At 38.9% G+C, this 23528-nt stretch overlaps 1 protein-coding gene across 2 annotated transcripts in view; it reads left to right on the top strand.

The window, feature by feature from the left end:
* The window catches only part of CALCRL (calcitonin receptor like receptor), a 45021-nt gene that overhangs the window by 7402 nt on the left and 14091 nt on the right, over positions 1-23528 (top strand). For both annotated transcript variants that reach the window (XM_077830159.1, XM_077830160.1), the window contains 5 exons: positions 145-236; positions 10167-10293; positions 12093-12246; positions 14163-14223; positions 14330-14396. In XM_077830159.1, the coding sequence (XP_077686285.1) occupies positions 145-236; positions 10167-10293; positions 12093-12246; positions 14163-14223; positions 14330-14396 (501 nt within the window). The remainder of the gene's footprint in view (positions 1-144; positions 237-10166; positions 10294-12092; positions 12247-14162; positions 14224-14329; positions 14397-23528) is intronic.

Below are 23528 nucleotides of genomic sequence, written 5' to 3'. Positions count from 1 at the left end.
CTCACTATTGATCTATAATATTTTTCATTTTCTTAATCTATTACAGTTGTTCTATGTGTAACAAAGGTCTGCTGGGGTGTGCTTTTATCAAGTGTATTTTTGTTTTGCTCATAATGTGTTTTTTATTTTGTTACTTTATTGCAGACAGCCCTGAATTTGTATTATCTGGCCATCATCGGGCATGGTCTTTCAATTGCATCACTTTTGATTTCTCTTGGCATATTCTTTTATTTTAAGTAAGTATATTTAAAAATGTTTCTGCATCTTTCACCAGCCTCCCTTGGCTACAATAATCCTGGGTAATCAGGCAATTTGAAATACCTGGTACCTAAAATGTTAATAAGGGTTGAGTGGAGGATCCAAATTGAATATATGGGTTTGGATCATTGAATGTCTTAGCATTCAAAGGTATATCATAATAGGAAGGAAAATTCTCCTATTTCCCAGAAACCTAAGAAGGTAAAGGGTATGAGCAGGGAGAAGAAATAAATCATGTTTATTATTGTCTTCTGGAACTAATGCCTGATTAAGGTGAACAATTAAGAAAATAATTAAGGATGACATTCTTTTGAATGATCTAGAGTAACTGTCCTGTCTCTGGCTTTATATTCCATTCTCTGCATTCTCACCTATTCTTTTTTTTTTGGCATCGATTATAGGAATGTATACACCAAATTATGGATACCCATATATCAGTAATAATTGGCCAGGTGAATTTTTTGTTTACTGTCAGGTACTCTGTCACCCATCCCAGCTTTTGTTACAATCCTGAGCTACAGTAAGGAAGCATCACTGACTATTCCTGATTGGCCTGAAGTTTCAGATGGTGTCTGGCTGGCCAATGGTTTTTTCAGGTGTGAGCCTGGGAAATTCTCCTCTGGTACTGCTGAACTGACCCTTTAGTGTAATGAACTAATAAACACTAGTTGAAAGCTATTACACTATGGGACTGCTCCATCTTAAAGCATTTAATGGGCTTGTTCAGAGGGACCAGAGGACATTCCTAGACCTACAGCTAAAGGAAGGTGAGTACCGAACAGAAAGATACTTAAAATAATAAAGATACTTTGGGATAAATCCCTGTCCTCCACACCAAGCCCAAGCAGCCAGGTTTGTCTCCTCCTCCATCCCAAAACAAAGAGAGGCAACAAAGTTGCTTTTGAGTCTCTACTGCTAGTTTGAGGCTGCAATAGCACCCACGATGGTGTGGCTGCCTCCAGGAGGAACAATGGCCAGTGGATTTGTGGACTGTTACACCCATCTACCCCTATATCCTTCCTCTTCTATTCTAGCCTTCAAACTTAGCTGCTTAGGTCATGCAAGAAGCACCTGCAGAACTAAGGTTTCTGGCACATGGGATATTGACTCCCTATGCAACTTCCTCAGATCTTGAATGATGAAATTGTATCAGCTCCACTGTGTCTTAGGCCTGTGGCTGGAGAGGGTGAGATAGGATTCTCTCCTCATAATGTTTTAAACATTCTTAGTAGGTTTTAAAAAGCTTTGAATGGCTCTTTTCCCAATCACAAAGATAACACTGAAAAAGAAAATAAAAGAGGGAGCTACCAGGACTTTTAGAAAGCCACAGAGGTCATGGAACTGGAGAGTGGCTACTTAGAGAAGAGTCTTCATTCGACAATAATTTTTTCTTATTGTTTGAGTGAACTCTGCTGACTTCCAAGTCTGGAAGAATCCAAACTTTTAAAGACTGATTAATCACTATTATAAGACATGGATTTGTAAAGCATATTCACTTGATTAACTGAAATAAGAAACAAAGTAAAAAGATGAATGACAAATATTAATTGTTCGCTATGAGGTATAGTGAGTGTATGGAGAGCCCAGAGTTTCTATTTGTCAAGAGAATGGTTTTATGAAGAAAACTGATGCTTCTCCTCCCACTTCCTCCAGACTTTTCTCTGATTCCTTTGCTTGCTATAGAATGCCATGTGGTCACCGAGCATCAGGGAACTGATGGCAAATAGCATATGTTTTTTAAAATATAAAAACTAGGATGAAGAGCAGGAAGCTTAAATACGTCGTATATGAAATGTTATGCATAACATGACAAAGGCTGTATATTAACTACATGAGGTTTAAGCAAGGCTCCATTGAAGTCAATATCAAAACTTCCTTTGACTTCAAAAGAGCTAGGATTTCACCCATCTTGGCTGATAATGGAATTTTTTGTTCTTTCTTGATGCTTCTTAATAAGAGAGAGTTTGCGATGATAACTTTGTGAGACCTCTGATGGTCCTCTCTGATATAGACTGAGAGTTCAGTCCTCCAGACAATTAGACTAGAAGACTTTAAGCCCAGAAGGGACCATCATGATCATCTAGTCTGACCTCCTGCACATTGTAGGCCACAGAACCTCTCCCACCCATTTCTGTAATAGAACCATAACCTCTTGCCGAGTTATTCAAGTCCTGAAATGTAAAGACTTCAAGTTACAGAGAATCCACCATTTGCTAGGGCTTAGTAACCGTTTAAACTAGGGCTCCCAAGCAATAAAAAAATAATCATGATGAATCTCAGTTTTAATCGCTCTGTTAAACGGAGCGAATAAACGCCTGTTAATCTCCTTTTACTGATCTAGGTGGGCTCCCTTCAGCTGAGCGAGACCTTGTTTGCAAGGGAGGGTGGATTTTACCTTAGGGACTCTACATGGGGCAGGGAGGAGATACTGGTGCAGGGAGGCTGAGCTCCCCTGTTCTCTATGGGATGCCAGCTGACCAAAGGCATTGGGGAATGGTGTGGGGGGCAATGTGTTGATCCCTGGAACAAGAGGCATGGCACACGGGGACAGGGGTTAGTCTCCAGAGCGAGGGGCCAACTGGGGGCTTTGGGGCACGGTGGGGTCAGGATCCCTACCTCTCTGCTGGAGCTGGAATGGGAGCCACTTCCTCTTTCTTCTTCTGTTCTCTTCCCACCCGCTGGTAATAGCTTGGGTTACTGCGCCTGACCAGACACTGTCAGATTCCTCCCTCCCTGCCCAGAGGTATGCAATTAACATATTAAAAAATTAATGTGTTAATTTTGTTTTCAGTTAATCACAGGCATTAACTGTGATTAATTGACAACCCTAGTTTAAACCTGAAAGTGACCAATGCCTCATGCTGCAAAGGAAGGCGAAAAAATCCCAGGGTCTCTGATATTCTGACCTAGGAGAAAATTCCTTCTCAGACCCAAATATGGCGAGATGCAGAAGCCAGACACCTGGGAAAGAATTCTCTGTAGTAACTTGGAGCCCTCCCCAACAAATGTCCCATCACTGGCTATTGGAGATATTTGCTACTAGCCGTTGCAGATTGGCTACATGCCATTGTTGGCAGTTTCATCATACCATCCCCTCCATAAATTTATCAATCTCATTCTTGAAATTAGTTAGGTTTTTTGTCCCCATTACTCTTATTGAAAAGCTGTTCCAGAACTTCAATGCTCTGATGGTTAGAAAACTGTCTAATTTCAAGCCTAAACTGATTGATGGACAGTTTATATCTATTTGTTCTTGTGTCCATGGTGGTGCTTCACTTAAATAACTCCTCTCCCTCGTTGGTGTTTATCCCTCTGATGTATTTATAGAGACAATCATATCTCTTCTCAGCCTTCTTTTGGTTAGGTTAAACAAGCCAAGCTGTTTGAGGCTCCTCTCAAAAGGTAGGTTTTCTATTCCTCTGATCATCCAAGTAGCTCTTCTCTGCACCTGTTCCAGTTTGAATTAATCTTTCTTAAACATGGGAGACAAGAATTGTACACTGGATTTCAGATGCGGTCTCACCAGTGCCTTGTATAATGGTATTAACACTTCCCTGTCTCTACTGGAAATACCTCTCCAGATACCTTCTAGGATTGCTTTAGCCTTTTTCACATTGGTGGTTCATAGTCATCCTGTGATCAACCAATACACCATTTCTTTCTCCTTCTCTGTGGCTTCCAACTGATAAGTCCACATCTTACAGCAAAAATTCTTGTTGTTAGTCCCTAAGTACACGACCTTGCACTATTAAATTTCATTCTACTTCAAATACTCCAGTTTTCAAGGTCATCAGACCTTCTTGTATGATATTCTGGTCCTCCTCCATATATTCTGGTCCTCCTCATCCACAAATTTTATCAACACATTCCTACTTTTTGTGCCAAGGTCATTAATAAAAATATTAAATTGGTCCCAAGATTGATCCTTGAGGAACTCTACTAGTAACCTTCCTCCACCCTGACAGTTCACCTTTCAGTATGACATGTTGTGGTTTCCCCTTTAATCAGTTGCTTATCCACCTTTCAATTCTCATATTAATCCCCATCTTCTCCAATGTAATTAATAATTTCCCATGGAGAACTGTATCAAATGCTTTACTGAAATTCAGGTAGATTAGATCTACTGCATTTCCTTGGTCTAAGAAATCAGTTATCTTCTCCATGAAGGAGATAAGGTTGGTCTGGCACAACCTACCTTTTGTAAAACCATGTTGTATTTTATCCCAATTACTGTTTACCTCTGTGTCCTTAATCACTTTCTCTTTCAAAATTTGTTCCTAGACCTTGCAAGACTTCCCACTGTGAGTAATCTCATCAAAGACAACAGGGCTAATTAGGATAGTAAACACTACACCTATTAATTGTTATTTTCATGATAAATATGAACCTTCAGCAGGCTGATTGAAAGTTATAATCTCTCTTTCTCTCTTATCCTTTCAGTTTTTGATATATCTTATCTTATCCCTGAATAGCCTAATAGTTCATTGGAAACAGAGGGGCTAATCAAAATCTCACCCAAAGACTTCTATTCACTTTGTTTGGTCTGGGTTAGGCCAATAAGGGCAGTATGCAACTGGCAATTATATGCAAAACCATCTTTTAGGTATATCCAACTGAACACAGTGAACCTCCAATTTAGGTGCATGCTTTTCAAGATTTAGACTAAGATTTTCAAAACTCACTAGCAATTTTTGGTGCATCAACATCTGAGAGCCCAAATGAGACACCATAAAGGGTTATGATTTTCAGAAGATAGGTGCTCAGTATTTTCTGAAAATGTAGGCCCTTATGTGGTGTTTCAAGCTGGGCACCCAAAACCACTAGACACTTCTGGAAATCTTAACCTTAAACCGCAATGTTCATGTTATTCTGCTTCTCATGAAAACTGTAAATTTGTGTGTACGTGAGTGTGGCTTGTAATTCTTCAGTAAGAACTACTATATTATGGAGACTTTTTTGTTAATTGCTCACTGTTGCATAAAATAGACTGATGAAGAACCTGTGAGTGCAAACACTCACTTGGCACAGAGAGGGTTTTACTGCTGCTCTAAAACTCATAAAGCGTTCTAACAGACTGAAAATCAAATGCTGTGAAAAAAATGTTTGGGCATTGAATTTTTGAACAAATTTCAAGGTGATTTGAAACCACAGTCATATTAAAGCTTGATTTTCACTGTTTGGAATAGAAATCCATGTCAATTTCATCTCAGCTTGTGACAACGCTATCAGTGTTTACAGCAAAGCCAGGTGGTTAGCATTGCTACTATTGAAGTAAATTGTAAGAATGTTATGTTTGTCTAATTCTCTAAGGCAATGGTTTCTCTGGAAGAAAGACCCGATATCCTTAGAGAATGACATGGAAAAAATCCAGACCCACAAACCACAATTTCTAGTCTGTGGTTATGCTGGGATACAAAAGGAAATTACAAAATTTAAAGGGAGCTGAGGAAAGGCTTCTACAAGATGTTCTGATGGGATACATGCACAGATCTTGTATAGTATTTTTAGTAGTACAAAAATGTTTGAGGATCTAGTCTAATTCTAGGATGTGTTATGTGTTGGCTGATATTTGTTAAGGTAATTCATGGCTTTAACAGATGGTGCTTTTTCATTGTTGTGTGGGAGCATATTTGGAATTTTGTGTTTCTAATGTATTTATGCTTTTAGTGAAAACATTGTTTCCCATATGATATCTGCTGGACTGCAGTTCATTAAAGTATTTTTAATGCTGGTTGGAAAATACTTTTCTCCGCGGAAAATTTAAACTTTTTTGTCAAAACCCTAAAACTTTTGATTTTCAGCTGAAAAATCAAAACTTTTGGAGAAAGTAGACTTTCTGCAAAAGCTTTCATTCAGTCAAAAACCAAAATGTTTTATTTTCCACGGAGAAAAGTGTTTTCCAAGCAGCACTAAAAATACTTGAATAAACTGAAGGCCAGCTAATATCATATGGGAAACAATGGATATGCGGATTTTGTATTTTCTGTATGAAAAGTTTTGTCATAGCTACAATTTTGTTGGATAACTCACTTCATTGACTTTAGAATCCACTGAAATATTTTGGATTCTAAATATAGAATCAGACCCTTTGGGGGTTTCAATTCTATTTGTGACTGCCCCGTAAAACTTCTTGTACTGGTTCAACTTTCTGGTTCTCCCATGGCTCTAAGCTGATAGCATACAAACACTGGACTTGTGTGTTGTGTGAACTAATTGCACAAAGCTGGTGCAGTTTTGGAAAGGGATCTGTGAAAGAAAATCAGGGGGGGTGTCCTCACATTGAAGTACCACACACACATCTTACTTGTGTATCATATAAACTACCTGCTAAACCAGCTCTTAAGAAAGATTTAAAATAAAGAGAGGGCAGAGAAAGGATGGGGCAAGTGACAGTTTTCAAGAACAACAGGCACAGAGAGGGAGGGAAAGGGTTTGGAGGAAGAAAGGGGGAAAATCAATTAGAAACAGAGACGTTGTTGTACTGGATCAGACCTGTGGTCTGACTTGTCTAGTATGCTATCTCCAACAGTGGCCAGCACTAGATGCTTCAGAAGAAAGGTGCAGGAAACCTCATAGTAGACAGACATTGGATAATCTGTCCCTCATGAAGGTCTCATGCCAAACCCTGGTAGAGATTGGTTTAAATCCTAAAGCAGATGGTTTTATATCCCTTCCCAAAAAATGTCAGCATTAGCTATTATAACTCTGGAGAGTCTTGTTATCTATATAAATGCCCAACCTTTTTTTGATTCTTGCTAATTTTTTGCAAGTGAGTTCCAGGGCCATATTATGATTGTGTAAAGAAAAAAAAGTCAGTTTTGAAGTTGCCACTTTTCAGTTCCCCTGAACTTCCCCTTGTTCTTGTGTTACAAGGCAGGAAGACTATTTTCAGAGATACTGCCTGATCTTGTATATATCTTATTGGGTAAAACTTTCAAAAATGCTTAAATCCCATTTTGAAAAGTGCTGTAGGCATTTAGGAGCATAAATCCCATTGAAAGTCAATGGAACCTAGGCTTTCAAAGGGCCAGATTTACAAGGGTATTTTAGCACCTTAAAAAGGCAGATTCCTACTGGAATTTTTAAAAAAGCTCCTAAGAAAGTTAGGCACTTAATTGCCATTGAAAGTCAAAGGCCCAACTCATTTAAATGCTTTTAATAATTGCAAGAGACACTTGTCTGCTTCTCTAGGGGCATAAATACCTTTAAAAATCTGGTCCTACATCATTTAAGGACTTTTGAAAATGTTACCCTGTAGTTCTTATCCACAGACATCAGAGAAATGTGTTTCATGGAGTGCCATAAATAAATGTAAACCAAATTTTATTTCATGAAGGTAAACCTGGTGGTAGACCCTTAAATGACACTTAGATCATAATTATGAGGAGGAATTATTAAAGACCATTATATCAGTAACAAAAACAGTGTGGAGAAGGGGTGCGGAGGGGGAGAGGATTAGGAAGGAATGCTATTTATTGCTGAAAGAGTGTTTTCTTCCTTTTTAAAATACCATCAGTCTTGCTTTCTTGTTTCTTGTCCTATGTTGCTTTCATGCATGGGTGGGGGAGGGCGCAGGGTGGGAGTGCTGAATATTCAACAGGAACAGCTGTTGGATGACCCTGACAGATATCCTCATAAGTTTTATGTGTTTTTCCTTGTCTGTGCATTGAGGTCTTGACAATAAGCAGACACAGAGTCCCAGAGTTGTTCATGACTCATTTTTGCATATAACTATTAGTTCTAGTCTGGAGTAATTTCGATATACATCCATAGTCAAACCTGCATGTTCTTAAGAAATTAAACCGCAAAGACAAAAACAAAATTATATCCAGAGAAGACCTAATAGAATATAATTTACAACTTAATTCATATTCATAGCTGCATTGTGTGATTTGTGCTTTTTCTATCAATTTTTTTTCCAGAAGATTAACCTTTGCCAATTGTTGGGACCAGATTCTAACATCCTTCCTCATGTGAATTAGCTGCTTGCTCCTTAAGTGTGGTCCCATTGCCTTCATTGAGACTGCATGTGGAGTAAGGTGGTACTCAGCTTGAACAAGGGCTCCACAATCTGGTCCTTAATGATTTAGTCCTTGTCTACACTTGCAATAGCATGCAGCTACATACCACAGTGAAAGGCAGGCTGTGTCCACTGTGGTGTGTAGCAACATGCAGTAGTGAAAGGCTCCAGCAGGGAGGTGCCAGAGGTATTCTCCGCCGCCTCTATCCTCCTAGAGCCTTTTCCTATTGCCAAAGCCTTTCACTACAGTAGTGAAAGGCTCTGGCATCAAGACACTACACTGCTAAAAATAGCTGCATAGAACATGGAGGCACTATAGAGAGACGTGTAGGGTATATACTCTCGGGTTCAGTCACGTAGGGCATTGTACTCACCTAAGTTGTGCCTCACTGTCTACACTGCTATTTATACACATGCTCGCTGGGCTTGCAGCGTCTATATTGTGTCACCACACATTAGACTTAACCTTTACTGGCACAGGTTCCTCTACGGTCAGCTCTGTTTACCTGTGGGAAGCTTCATACTCCCTTCTGGTGCCTGAGCAAAAACTGTGAACAATGCATAACCATAATTTTATAATGCAGATCTTTACAGTATGACTTGAACAGGCATAGAATACACCTATCTAACCATACTGGTGACTGTCTACTTAACTTTTCCCTTTCTTCCTATGTCTCGCATGTCTTCAACAGATTGCCAGTCACTGCACCTCAACTCTTGTAAAGATACTGTAAATACATTGCTATGAAAACATTATATTAATCTGTATCATCTTCCTGGCTCAAATATTGAGCAATATTTGTCCAGATTTTAGTTTTTCTCGGTGTGCTGTTTGTAAAGACTAGACAGCTGGGGTTTTTCCTCCCTTTCCTGATGCGTTCAGACATGGCACTCACTAACGTGAATTGATTGATGTCTGGCCTCCACAACAGTAAACAGTAATTGGAATTGTACGTGATAGATTCTCCCTTTTCCATTAGAATTTCTCTCTGTCAATTAACGCTACCGTCCTCCCCCCCCCCCCCCCAAAAAAAGGAAGGTAGGTGGGTAGGGCTGTTCCTCAACATTTCCAGTAGCCACAATTCCACCCCATTGCCAGAGCCTTTCCCTGCTGCTAGAACCTTTCGCTGCCGCATTTAGCTACAGGTGTATCACCTGTACCCTACAAGCCACTGTAAGTGTAGGCATAGTTTTAGACCACTGTAGTGCTTCCTGGACTTCCAGTGACACTTTTCCCGAAGGCCGCAACCCTTCCTCTACCTCTTTTGCAGAGGCTAGTGCTAGGAGTGGTGCTCACCCCGTATAGAGTCTTTGCACTCCCGTGGTACTTGGACTCCCATTATGCTCAGCTCCTGCACTGAGGGTGCAAGAGGTGGCGATTCTTATTGTGGTGATTCTCTCCCTTTTCACACTCACACAGGCCCCTGGCTCTTAGAGAGAGGGAGCCTGACGGTCAGGAGACCTCGGTTCTGTTCCCGTCTGTGCCACAACATGGACTTGCTGTGTGATTCTGAACAAGGATACTGGATTAGATGGACCAATACTTTAGTAAATGCTATTTTCCTGTGTATGAAAATAATTGGTGGGGCGTACGCTTTTAAAAAAATAATTTGGCATGGAATAAAATATCACCTTGCAATAGTAAGTAAACATGTTTTTCCAGACCTTTTTTAGCTAATTGCTCCAAAGCAAGTGCTTTTCTTATAAGCATAATAAAACGTGTTGCACATGGTTTGCAGTATACAGCCAAATAAAAATAAAATCAAGGATAAAGAAAATCTTTACCTTTCACAAAATTAAATTTATTATTTTAAAATGAGTTGGCAGAATAGTTAATATGAGGCTGAGAACTCATATGTATTAATTTGCTCTTGTCTCTCTTTTCTAGGAGCTTGAGTTGCCAAAGGATCACCCTACATAAAAATCTGTTTTTCTCTTTTGTTTGCAACTCCATCGTTACAATAATTTGGCTGGCGGCAGTTGCCAACAACCAGCAGTTAGTTGCAACTAATCCAGTAAGTGAAAGTGGATTTGGCTGCACTGTTGATTTGTGTGGAAAGACATTTAGTGATGGAAAATATTAATAAATTAGATATCATTAGTTCATGACATCATGTCTATCAAAGCTAACATTTTTGAATTGCAGTAAGAATTTATTCATTCTTTAAATAATGCAACAGATGTCTGGTCAGTTTGGCCAGCTAAGGTTTGTGAAGGCAAGGGAGTTCAAAATCACATGGATCTTTATTAAATAGATAGTATTGGACTACATTTCTGATTTCAGTTTGGTATTGTGTGTCATGCAGCTAGATCTCTTGTATTCTTGCACAGTACTAAAACAATGTCAGGAAAGTAGTATGATCTGGAAGAATGATTTAAACGAAGTTATACCAGGGATGAATTTGTCCTGGGGTTGGCAGTCAAGAAGCCTTGAGTTCTAAACCTGCCTCTGTTATTTGCTTTCTTTGTGGCTTTTGTTCCACCCCCACCCCTCCTCCCCCTTTAAAGTTGGATAATGACACTTCACTGTCTCATGGGAGTGCAGGGCAGCTAACGAGGCTTACGTAGTGAGGGGTAGATTGTATAGCCCTTGTTCATTTCTGAACACTTACATAAAAAGTGCTGGTCATTTTCAATACTCAAAAATACTTCAATTTAGATACAGTCAGGTGCCTGATGGTTTAACCTTGCATTTCACTCCTTAGCAGTAACAACTAGAAAATTTACTGGTTAGCATACAGTAGATATCTTTTTTCTTCTGGGTGGTCTTAGATATAATATTTCTGGTATTTACTCTAAGGCTAGCTATACATTAAAATAGTTCTGTCATGTGCTGCTGTCTGCTTAGCTTATCAAGGGAATGATTATTCTGAGCAATCCCATGAATCCAAGCTTAGATGAGTTTTCTCCAGTGGACAGGAGAGGTAGTGGTTTCTAAGCCATTTAGAATTTTGCCTGGACTATTTCAAAAGAATTTAAGATTATGCTCCAGAACTAAATAAAAATAAATGCATCGATAGTGACTGGCTTTCCTGTCACACACTACTGGTACAACTCCAACATCTTTAGTGGAATGATTCAGATTCAGACTGGTGTGGGGGAACTTGCCTGTGTAATGTTACAGTAGGATAAATGTGTATGGGCCTGATTTTGATCGCATTCACATTGGTGTAGCGTAGTAGAAGTAGACCAGTGCAAAACTGTGTGAGAGGAAAATTAGGCCCTATTAGACTGTCTTTGTTTAATTCTAAAGTTTAGGGTTAAGTTTTGTAGAGAGGACTGGGGCAAAAAGTCTAAAAAGCTATTACGGAGGTGAATCTCCTTCTTTCACCGAGGAGAGTGCATGCACTGTTTCCACTGGAGGATACTGAGAGGTAACTGAGAGGATAATGTGGCCTAATCAAAGGATCTTCTTCCCAAAGATATTACTTACCATCAGATACTTTTCACAAAGATTTGAGGAATCTTTATTTACCTGCATTGATTAATTTACATCAGTGTTGGCAACATGAGGAACCTCTGAGGGGAAAACGTCATCATTTTAAAAGATTTCCCTAGGTCCATTATGTTCTCCGTGGTGTTGGAAGCCTTCAGCATTCATCCCAAAAATCAAGCCAGCTAATAAAACTACAGTCTCTTTTGTGAAGTCATCCGGATGTCACCTTTTGAGTACTGCGTTATGAATAACACATATCAAAGCAAACTTTATAGCAAAGCAGAGTGATGCAATAAGTAATGCTTCCCTCTTGCCATTAAATCTCTTGGAACCATTACAAACTAACTATTCAAGCTGTATTCTTTGTTTTTTCCACAGGTTAGTTGCAAAGTCTATCAGTTCATTTACCTGTATTTAATGGGTTGCAATTACTTCTGGATGCTCTGTGAAGGCATTTACCTGCATACTCTCATTGTGGTGGCTGTCTTTGCAGAGAAACAACACCTGATGTGGTATTATCTTCTCGGCTGGGGTATGTAATTCCATAGGTTGTTCTCTTTAAAAGAAAAAAAACAAACAACTGCTGCCTCAAGATTTCTTTCTTTCTTTTTTTTGGGGGCGGGGGGGGTGGGGGGTTGGGGGGACCATCGTTTTTAATTTAAATCTATAAAACTAATACTATGTATGCATGTACTTCAACAATGTATACCAGATCAAGTTTGTTTCTCTGAAATTAAATATGTCCTTACTGTTTTAGCAAAGCTTTCTGCACATACTTCTGTCTTTGCTAAAAGGCAGATTATGTACTGGAGAAGTCAGGAAGTGACTCCTCCTTTGCATAGAGAAAAGCGCCTCTTACTATGAAGAGACAATAAGAAGTAATTATTCATTGTTTCTCATCTTGAAGATGTTTATACAGGAATGAATGTTTGTTTCCTGAGATGTCTCACCAGGCCTAGGGTGGAGGAGGGTCAAAACTGAATTGGGGAAGGCCAAGCATTTATTTTTCCAGAGGTTCCGCTTGACCTGTATTGTTCACAAAGCAACTAGAGAACTACTGTAGGTAAAGAACTTACGTAAAGAAAACCACCAAAGACCACAAACTGAACATGACAAATTAAGGCAGTGTGGGATAGCACTTTCACAAAAGGCAAGACTCAGGCTTCTGGCTGTATTTGCACAAAGCTTTCAGGCCAAAATTTTCTGAAGTGACTAGTGATTTTGTGTGCTTCAGCTTTTGGTTGCTCATCTTGAGACGCATTCAAGAGGCTTGATTTTGAGAGCATAGTTGTTCAGAAGTTTCTGAAAATCAGGCCCTTTTACGTTGTCTCAGATTGGGCACCAAAAATCACTGTTCAAAATGTAGGTAATTAGGGATTCAATAAAGTATTTTAAATCTCTTTTCTGGTAGTTTTATTTTTATCAACTCAAGTACTATAGATCACTAAAAATGATTCTAGAGTCATTTTAATTAACCCTGTTGAGACTGTGAACTTTTATGCATATCCTGTTAAGAATTAATACAGCTTGCAGTCTGGAAAATGTCAGTACAGTTGGAGTTGTACTTTTTTAAAATGCCTTTTTGTTTACAATTTGACCTAAGATTTATTTATATAGACAGATTCAAATTTCATAATAACACAATATACTGGACTACATTTCTGTATGACAGGACATACATTGGAGCAAATCAAATGATGTTTTGCTGTATAGTGCTATATAGTTTTGTACGTAGCATGGTCAAAGTGAAAAAATATAAGATTCCCACAGCTGATGCAAATAGTTGCTTCCTAGTTATTTTCCATGTACTAGAAACCAACAAAACACATAAAAAACAAGCAAAACATAACCAGTAAAATTGCATGGCTATTCATACTGCAAAACACCGGTGAATTAGAGGGGGGCTTGTCTAGCCATCTACACAGAATTGCACTGATATACGGAAACATGCCTAAAAATGAGCATTAATTTTCAAGTGTGAGAATGAAAACAGTAGATTAAAAATGTTGTTACATTAACTTACCTGATCTGATTTAAAATTTTCAATCTGTCTTCCTACTCGAGGCCCTCATCCAGCAGAGCTTTAAGCATGTGCTTAATTTTACAAAGTCAATGGGTCGACTCACTTGCTTAAATGTTTTGCTGGATTGGAGCCTTACTTGCTGCACTGTTACTCAGGATTAGATTTTTCAACACAGATGCTTGCTACATCAGGCCTTACTCTGGAAAAGTCTCATTCAAATCGAAAAGTACCTGAAATCAGTTATATCTGTGTGCCTGAGTGAGGCATGCAGGATGAAATCAGGTTTATTATGTGTATTCATTCATTATGTTTAAAATTTACTCATTGCCACTTTAACAGTTCTTTTTTTGATGAAGTCAGAATTAATCCTTGAATTAGGATTTATTTATTTATAAATATATGATTTATAAATTTGCTGTTCTCAGGATTCCCGTTGATCCCTGCCTGCATACACGCTATAGCGAGAAGTCTGTATTTCAATGACAAGTAAGTAAAATCTCAGTTTTTGTTTCTAAAAAGTAACATTTTCTTTCAAGGAGAGATGATAATTAATAAAAAGCCCAAATGTTTATTCTTCCCATTTTCTCCACAGCTGCTGGATCAGTTCTGAAACTCATCTGCTGTACATTATCCATGGTCCTATTTGTGCTGCTTTAGTGGTAGGCGTTTTTCATATGATCATTTGTTTTTTCTTGTCAATTTCCTGATTGTTCCTAGTCTTTTTACAGAATGGGTAGGATCAATATCTCCCATCACAAAAAGGGTGTGACTGTGAAGACAAGAGGACAGATTCACTAATGGTTTAAGTGCAAAACACCAGTGAATGTATGTTACGGGTCCCCTTCTGTGTCCAATCAACAGAGGATAGAGTATGTTACAGCCCTCAGCTACAGAGTTTTCAAGCTGCTGCATGCTTTCAGCTCATGCTTTTAGTTCTGGAGGCCCTTAGTTCAATCACCAGTGTGTAAGCCAAGATGGCAACCATCATGTAAGCAGATTCAATTCCATTGTAGTCAGTGCAGTTACATTCATGCCAATGATGAACTTGGGCAAAGTTTTGCTAAGGTTTGCCAGAAAATGACTTCACAGTTGGAAATAAATCTCCCTTTCTTCTTTTTTCTATGCTTCTGGTAATGAAAATATTTTACTATACTGGTTGTTGATAGTACTTGTGCTGACATAATGGATAAGTTACCTCTCTTCTGAATCTAAACAGAGTTCTTGTCTAATTACTGTGGTTGCCATTCTTAGTTTGATCAACATGGATCACAATTAATTACAGTTAGGTCTTGTCTACCTGAGAGAGTTTCTCTGGTGTAACCTATGACAGAAACGGATATAGTTAAATTGGTACAAAGCCCTGTGTGGACATACTTATTTCAGGATAAGAGTATCTTTCCTTGATTTAGCCTAAATTGACAGGGAACAAGTTTAAGTTACACTAAATATAAGGTTTCAGAGTAGCAGCTGTGTTAGTCTGTATCCGCAAAAAGAAAAGGAGTACTTGGGGCACCTTAGAGACTAACAAATTTATTTGAGCATAAGCTTTTGTGAGATGCTCAAATAAATTTGTTAGTCTCTAAGGTGCCACAAGTACTCCTTTTCTTTTTACAAAATATAAGGCACTTTTAAACCAAAATAAGAGTGTCCATGGGAGAAGGGGGAGAAATTGCATTAGTTTAACTATATCAGTTTAAAAGTCAATTTAAATTAAACCAATGCAACTTTCCCATGTAGACCAGGCCTCAGAGGCACATCAGAAGTTCTCCCATATATAGTATCTCTGGCAAAGATACAGTGTCAAAAGGCAAAATTTTCAAAAATGCCTAAGTCCCATTTTCAAAAATGATTTAGGGACTTAACGGCCAGATTTCCAAGGGCAATTGGAGCCTAAAGATGCAGATAGATGAATTTTCAGAAGCACTTTAACTATGCAAGCACCTAACTCCCAATGAAATCCAAGTTGGGGCCTATCTGCATATTTATGTGCATAAATACCTTTGAAAACCAGGCCTAAGTCCCACTGACTTAAAATGAGATTCAGTCTCTTAGGTACTTCAGTGTCTTTTGAAAACAACTCCTAAATCACCATTTCTGAAAATTTTCCCCAAATGTCCAAGACCAGAAAGTATTGGCACTAAACAAAAATAAAATGAGATTTCCAATTAGGTCAAAATCCTGTGGCCAAATTAAGTATTGCATAACGACCTGAAAGTGGTTCCATGGGGGATGGTGAGAGAGAGAGAGAGGGAGGGGGAGTGCAGAGAGTTAGGTAAGAGTACAACTGGTTGAAACTTGGAATTTCTGTTCTAGTAGAAATTCTGATATTTCAAAATAGGTTTTTGTTCCATTTCAGAACTTTGTTTTGAATTTTTGAAATTTCCCACTAACAGGAAATTTCACAAACAATGGTTTTAAAAAATTGAATTGTTATCAAAGGAAACTGAGCGGCTGGCTGCCTGGACACCTGTGAAGCAGGAAGCCTAGCAGCCATGAGAGCCCTGGCTCCATCTGGAGCTTCCAGGCTGCCTGCTGTGGGAGCCATGTCCTCACTAGGGGTAGGACTTCCAGGGTCACCAGGCTCTCAGTTCCATGGCAGGGAGCCTGTGAGCCCTGACATGGCTGCTCTACCCTGAAGTCTCAGACACTAGAAGCCTGGATCTCCAGCCCTGGGTCAATCGGTATAGCGGGGCTGCCCTGAAGCCATTGACCTTAGATGCCCTGGGATCCTTGGCCTCAGTGCAGTCTGTACAGTGGGACTGGGGACCCTGGAAACCTCACCCCCCAGCAACCTTCGAGGAAACCAGGCAAGTTTCTGATGGATCCCTGCCTGTCATTCAACAAAACTTTGTTGAACCCATGATGTTCCCATGAAGCATTTCAGGTTTGACAAACTTCTCACCAGAAAATTCCCAACCAGCTATAGATAAGGGGCTTCGCCTCCACCCCCGCAACAGAAGCAGAGGAAAGAAAAGGTGAGGCAGGCCCTGTCTAATAATCCTGTGAGTATGTGAATCCATCTCCCAGCCCCTTTCCATAAGATGTGTAAGGGTGTGTGTTCTGCCTCTGGAGGCTACTGCAGCAGGAGGGAATATGATTCTGTTCTATCTTCTACCTCCCACCCTCACTTGCCTGCGTAAAGTCTATCTACTAGAGTGTACAATTCAATGTTTGTTAAATCACAAACACAAATTAACCTGTGGTGTAAGTAATTGCATCTCCACTGAAGTAAATAGATGTTGTACCCACCTACACCAGAGCTGAATTTAATCCATGGAAGTTTGGCTTTGTGATATCACTAATCAAAGGAAAATATGACTCAAGGGAAAATATCTGGCTGATTAAAGAAAAAATTTCTATTTTATATATACATACACAAGCACAGCTATCTTGGCAATTAATAACTATAAAAAATGCATATAAAACTCTGCTAAACTGTTATCCAATGATAGTAACATTTTATAAATTAGCCTGAACATGTCAATGGCTCTTCACATTAAAATAATTCCCTTTAGTATAAGATAATCAGAAAACCTGGACTGGCTGACCTCAGCAAAATTAGCATGTGAAAACACACCAACTTTAATTTTTCATATCATTTTCCAATTTGCCCAAGGCAAATTAACAATTAATAAGTTAACAATTAATAAATTGAACAATGTTTTGGTAAATAGTTCAAAGTTGCCCCTGAGGCTGAAATTGTTTCAATTTGCATGTCATCTTTGTACAGAAGACAGAATGTGTGGGCCACTGATTATCTCCAGCCAGTTGGTGATATCTCATAATGTTCATGAAGTGTGTCAGAGACTGAACCTTTAATACTTATCATGATCAGTTTATTCGCTTTGTTGTTAGCTGGTTTGGCAAGGGGCTTTGTTCAACTTCCGTTCAAATTTTGTAACTTAGACACTTTCATACAGAGAAGACAAACAAAAAGCTGGCGTATTTAAATAGGCCAACACTGAGTGCTTTTTGTAAGTCTGCTCCCACTAGGGTGACCTGATGTCCCGATTTTATAGGGATAATCCCGATATTTGGGGCTTTTTCTTATATAGGCTCGAATTATTCCCCACCCTCTGTCCTGATTTTTCAAACTTGCTGTCTGGTCACCCTAGCTCCCACTGAAGTCTAGGGGAGTTTTGCCACTGATTTCACTAGACTGGCACTGAGCATGTCTGAAACTCCCACCCTCTAAATCCATTTACTTTTCATGCATCTGTTTTTATTTATTTATTCTTTTTTGATCATCATCAACGATATTTATACAAAGTGGAGGGAGGTTCTAGACCCTCACCGTCTCGCTCCTTCTTTTGATGCCTGCTTTGAAGCCATTTGTTCTCATATTATAACCACTCTAAATTCCCTCTTGAGTGTCACAAATGCATGACATCACAATTACTTTCATGAAATTACTACAGGACATAAACTCAATATCCAGCATATTATCAATGACTGCTGCAAAAGAAATTATACTGGGGAAAAATGCAATTTGTCACTTTCTCCGTGAAAATGACTGAACCTTTTTGACTCCAACATTCCAGAAAACATTCTCTCCTAGACTGAGAACGAATCTGACAGATTTCAGCCAGGAAGGAAAAAAGATTGAAAATATTATAAGCAACTGAAAATTATCCCTTAGAATAGAAACATTGGTCCCACTTTAACCAGGGGCCGGATCCAACCTTGGACCTGATTCAATAACCACTAAAGTCAATGGAAATTATATCAAGCTCTCTAGATATTGTTACCTGGTCTGTCTACCTTTAATCTCAGTTTTCTGCCAACTAAAATAAGAAAATAGGATTTCTTCTCCCCCTCACACACCCTCCTAGGACAGAATACTGAACCCACTGGTCAGCCTATTATCTTAGCTGTTGAGAAATGTTTGCTGAGGAGGTCCATGGGGTACATAGATGCTGTGGGTACTCATGCCCTCTTTACAGGTTGATTAGCTAGTGAATTAATGTAGTTGAGAATCACTTGCCTTTGTCCCATTCCAAACCCTCTCCATAATGCAGCACAATGTGTTCCTCTGGAACTGTGATCCATGACCAGTGGGGCATGGACCCCTGCAGAGATTCCCTGTATACTGCCTCCCTCTACCCTGACAATCAGGTCTTCCATACCAGGTAGATGTTGTGGCTGGAAAGTACTAGGGCTTTAGTATTTCCTCTGAAAACCAGTTCTAAATCCATTCTAACCTTTCCTCTCCCCAGCATATATAGAGAGTGAAATCCCAGCTCAATTGACATCAGTAGGAATTTTGCCGTTGACTTCAGTAGGGCCAAGATTGCAGCCAGAGAATGCACGTCACTCTATTTTATACTAATATACTACTATTTCTTTAATCCAAAACTGTCTCGTCAAGGAGATGTCATGTACGTAACTATGCTGTCAGTTCTAAAGCTGAGAAGTCATTTGTATCTGCCTTAGTTTATACCTTTGAGCTCTGAATTTCATGAAAATTAGAGCACCTTACAGGGTCTGGCCTTATTTGCCAAATTTCATATCTTCCTCCCTCCCCTCCTCCCCCAAACCAATCAATATCAAAGATAAACTGGCACAAAGTACCTGATCCAAAGCCTATTGAAAGCAATGGCAAGAATCCCATTGATTTCAGTGGACTCTGGGTCAGGCCCAAACTGCCCAGTGTTGTTCCCATCAAAGTCAACAATAAAAATGCTCTTTGATTTCAATGACAGCAATATCAGGCGCAAAATGTGTTTGAGGCTTGTAAATCTCTATGTCCAACTGCTTTTATTTATTTATTTGGTTGTTTGTTTATTTAAATATACGTACAACTTTAATATTCCTGCATGAATGTTTAATGAAAAGTAGGTTGAAAATGTGGATCTTATTCTCAGTATAAATTTTCTGGGCACTGAGGCAGGAAAAAATATGGATGTAGAGATGATGAAGACTGAACAGGGTTGTAAATCTTTCCCATGACATGTGCGAAACAAAAGAGATCCTTTTTGAAAGGGTTACTGTAATTTCCCATCCTGATAATAGTTAGATGTTATACATTGATTAAAAAAAGACAAGTCAGGGATAAAGATGGAAGAGTAAATGCATTTGCTTTGGCTGTGTAAGCAGAACCCTCATGGCTGAAGCAGTTTGACTGCCAATCCAATGTCCACACTTAACTAAGCATGACCTTCTTTAGTATAACTGTAAGCAACAATATTAAGCTAACAAGATAACTAGAGGAAAGTGTTTTTTCTCCTTGTAGGAGCAACATCTTAAAGACCACAGCTGGGACTTTCAGAGCAGGAGCCAATGGGAATTGGGTTCCTAACTCCCTTAGGCTGCTTTGAAAGTCCCACTCTCCATGAAGTTAACAACGATGCTTTTAGAAGCCATGCTATTGTGTAATTGATCAAATCTACGCCCAAGAAAGGAGCAGCTATAATTTGTATCTTGACTGGAGTTGTCTCTAGTTGCCCAGTGAGTTGCAAATGTTTGCCTAAAGAGTCATGAATAAAGGAATAGCAGAAGAATGGGGAAATGGAGGCCGATGTCCATTTCTCCAACTGACGAGAATCATTGATCAGAGTGGAAAAAAAGAATAGCAGGGGTTTTTAATTTAAGTAAAAGCAGTTTTGACTTCAGCTATATTAACAAATGAATTTTTCTATGCCAAAGTTTTTATTTTTGCCACTGAAAAGGACAGATTTTAAAATTATTTCTACCATTTATAAGAAGGAACATGTTACAATAGTTTAGTGTATTTTTTCCTTGACAGTTCTTTAAATAAGGCTGAAGACCACAATTCGGCAAGATAGCTAACAAGACAAGGCATCCGATGAAGTGAGCTGTAGCTCACGAAAGCTTATGCTCAAATTAATTTGTTAGTCTCTAAGGTGCCACAAGTACTTCTTTTCTTTTTGCAAATACAGACTAACACGGCTGCTACTCTGAAATCAGTGAGGTATGTAACTTTAACATGAGAGGCAGTATGGTCCAATGGATGAGGCACTGGACTGAACCTCATCAAACCAACCAACCTTATGTTTCTACCTTTGCCACAGACTTGCTGTGTGACCTCGGGCAAGTCATTTCCCTTCTGTGTACATCTATTTGCCCCTCCCAACCTTTGTCTGACTTGACTTGTGTAAGCTCTGTGAGGCAGGGACTGTTTTTTCCTATGAGTTTGCACTGTACCTCACACAATGGGACTCCAAACTCAGTTGAGTCTTGTAGTCATTACCATAATACATATAGTGATCATACACATGTGAGTAGTCCCATTGCTGTCAATGGGACTATTTGTGCTTAAAGTTTTGCATGTGCTAAAGTAACTTCCTGAATCAGGGCCTGCCTTTGCTAATTTTGTGAGAAATCAGGCCATCAAAATCTCTCTGCGTTAGCATTTTGGAAAAAGTCTCTATTACTGGCAAAAGAGATTACTGAATATTTCTGCTGCTCCTTTTCTCAGGTCTGCACTCTACTTTGCCACAAAACTAAACCCATTTATCTGATTCATTTATTTTAATATCTGCACTAGTTAGCCTTGCAAATTGTGTGAATGTGTTTATGGTGGGAAAGTGGCATGCTCTATTTTAAAAAATGAAGTACAAGCACTAATAAGATTTTATGAATGAAATAGTTCTGTTATGAGCTACTCACCTTTAACTTTTGTTAGTCTAGTGTTTAATTAACCTTCAAGCTGAAGATCTGTGTTAAAAATATTTTGTACTAATTCAGTCAAATTGCCAAAGCTTCAGAGGTATGTGAACTACAAGTTCAGAGAACCACTTTGTATTAAAGTAATAGATCTAAGTGAGAGAGCTTAAAATTAGCAATGAAGGAAGGACATATTGTTGGAATGTACAATAGGAAGTTAGACGAGGATGGTAGGCTGCCTGAAACCTAAATAAATCTCTTGGGAAAGAATCAGAAGACCTTGATTGCCTAAACAAAGCTAAAAGGTAGTTGCTAGTTTCCAGCAGAAACTCATGCAGAAGTTTCCTATGTAAAGCAATTTCCTATTAAATTGATTTAAATAGCTCATAAGTGGAATATAAATAACATGGCACATCCACCTAATACCATGTTGCTGAAACCATGAGCGGCTGTTTATTATGAGTTCATAATTTACGTAACAGTAATGCTGTTGTATACAGAACACTACCACATTGACGCCTGGGTTGTTTGAGGTTGCTAACCAGGTCACAACTTTATTATAGTGAGACAAAAAAGATCTATATCCTAGAGGAGGAAGTCCTGCTTGTTGTAGAAAGAAGAGCATTTGCTTGTACTGGCTCCTTCCCCTATTCCTTGCATTGGTACAGCTGCTGGGAGATCTTCCTCATCTCCCCACGCTGTTAAAGACTGTATCTAGACCAAGTTCTTAAATACGGGATCCTATACTGGTAATGGCTATCTGCACCAGTCAGCCTCTCATTCTTGTTCGGAGAGATGGGATTGCCATACAGACCTCCCCCATGAGTCTGGGTGGTGATTAACTTGATGCTGCTTCTTCAGGAAAAAAAAAAAACAATTTAGAGAACTAAGTTTGGAAAGCTCCTTTTGTCCCTAAACAGCTTTATACAAGGGAAGTTAATCAATGGTTTGGCCAATAAGGCTACTGTTTGGAGGCAAGTGCCCTCAGCCAGAGGTATTGCTGTCTTTAAAGGGACTTATCCCATAGCCAGGAAGGAGAGTCATTATCTCTGCCCCTTACAACATGTCTGAGATTAGACAACTGCTGCCATTATACAATAATACATGAAAATTCAATGCAATGTTGTCCATTTTATCCTCTTCTCTGACCTTGTTTATTTGTCTACCTGGCTGTGCTTATACTGTGAGCTCTTCAGGGAAGGAACTGTCTCATCTTGCATGTCTGTGATACTGTCACAAATAAATAAACAACAATAATTAACGGTTATATATTTGTTACACTTGCATCTTCTAACGGTTTGTTTGCACACTCATTGTTTTTTATTAGATTTAGGACACATGCTTGTGAACGAGACCACAAGTTGTTTGTTCATTCACTTTTGAAACATATAGAAATATTAGCAACAAAAGGTTTTACTGGGAGAGGTAAAGAGGACCCCAAATTCTCATTGACCTCAGCAAAATGTATGGTTGCTCATTACTTTTTGGGATCACTCCTTAACAATGAAGCAAAGGCCCAAATCCTCAAAGGTCAATGGGAGATCAGTGGGAGGTAGGCACCTAAATGCCTTTGAAAATCTGGTCCAAACTCCCGAAATATTCTTTTATCACTTTGTGCTATATGGTAAAATAACATGGAGAGTACCATCACACCATTGTAGCTAATAGAAATGTCATTTAATTTACAATACTACTGAATAATCTGAGTATTTGCCACTTTGTCTATGCCTTTAAGTTATAACAGCATATCCAATGGATCTACTTAGAAATGGTCAAGAAATACTTTTTTTTCTTGTAAAAAGTTTTGACTAAAATTTAAAAAAAATCATTTGTCCAAATTTCTCTTTCAAATGTTTTGGATTCTCATTGAAAAATCAAAACTGACAACAGAATTTTTTCCCAGTTGTTGGCTTTTTTGATTGATGAAAACTGGAGGGGGGGGAATCATTTTTTGTGGGGGCGGGTACTCAATGAAAACCGAAACATTTTTGATGAAAATGGATTTTTTTTTCTTGAAAATTTCCACACATTTTATGTTGAAAAAAGTTTTGATCGAAGACTTTTGATCAGCTCTAGACAGCAGGGATGCAATTTTAGTTAAACTGTAATACAAAATCCATTGACTCAAAAGCCTGCCCCTTTGACTTTGCTACAATAAAAGGCTG

The sequence above is a fragment of the Eretmochelys imbricata genome, chromosome 11, assembly GCF_965152235.1.
Source record: "Eretmochelys imbricata isolate rEreImb1 chromosome 11, rEreImb1.hap1, whole genome shotgun sequence".
Taxonomy (NCBI): domain Eukaryota; kingdom Metazoa; phylum Chordata; order Testudines; family Cheloniidae; genus Eretmochelys; species Eretmochelys imbricata.
This window is presented reverse-complemented; position numbering and strand designations above follow the sequence as displayed.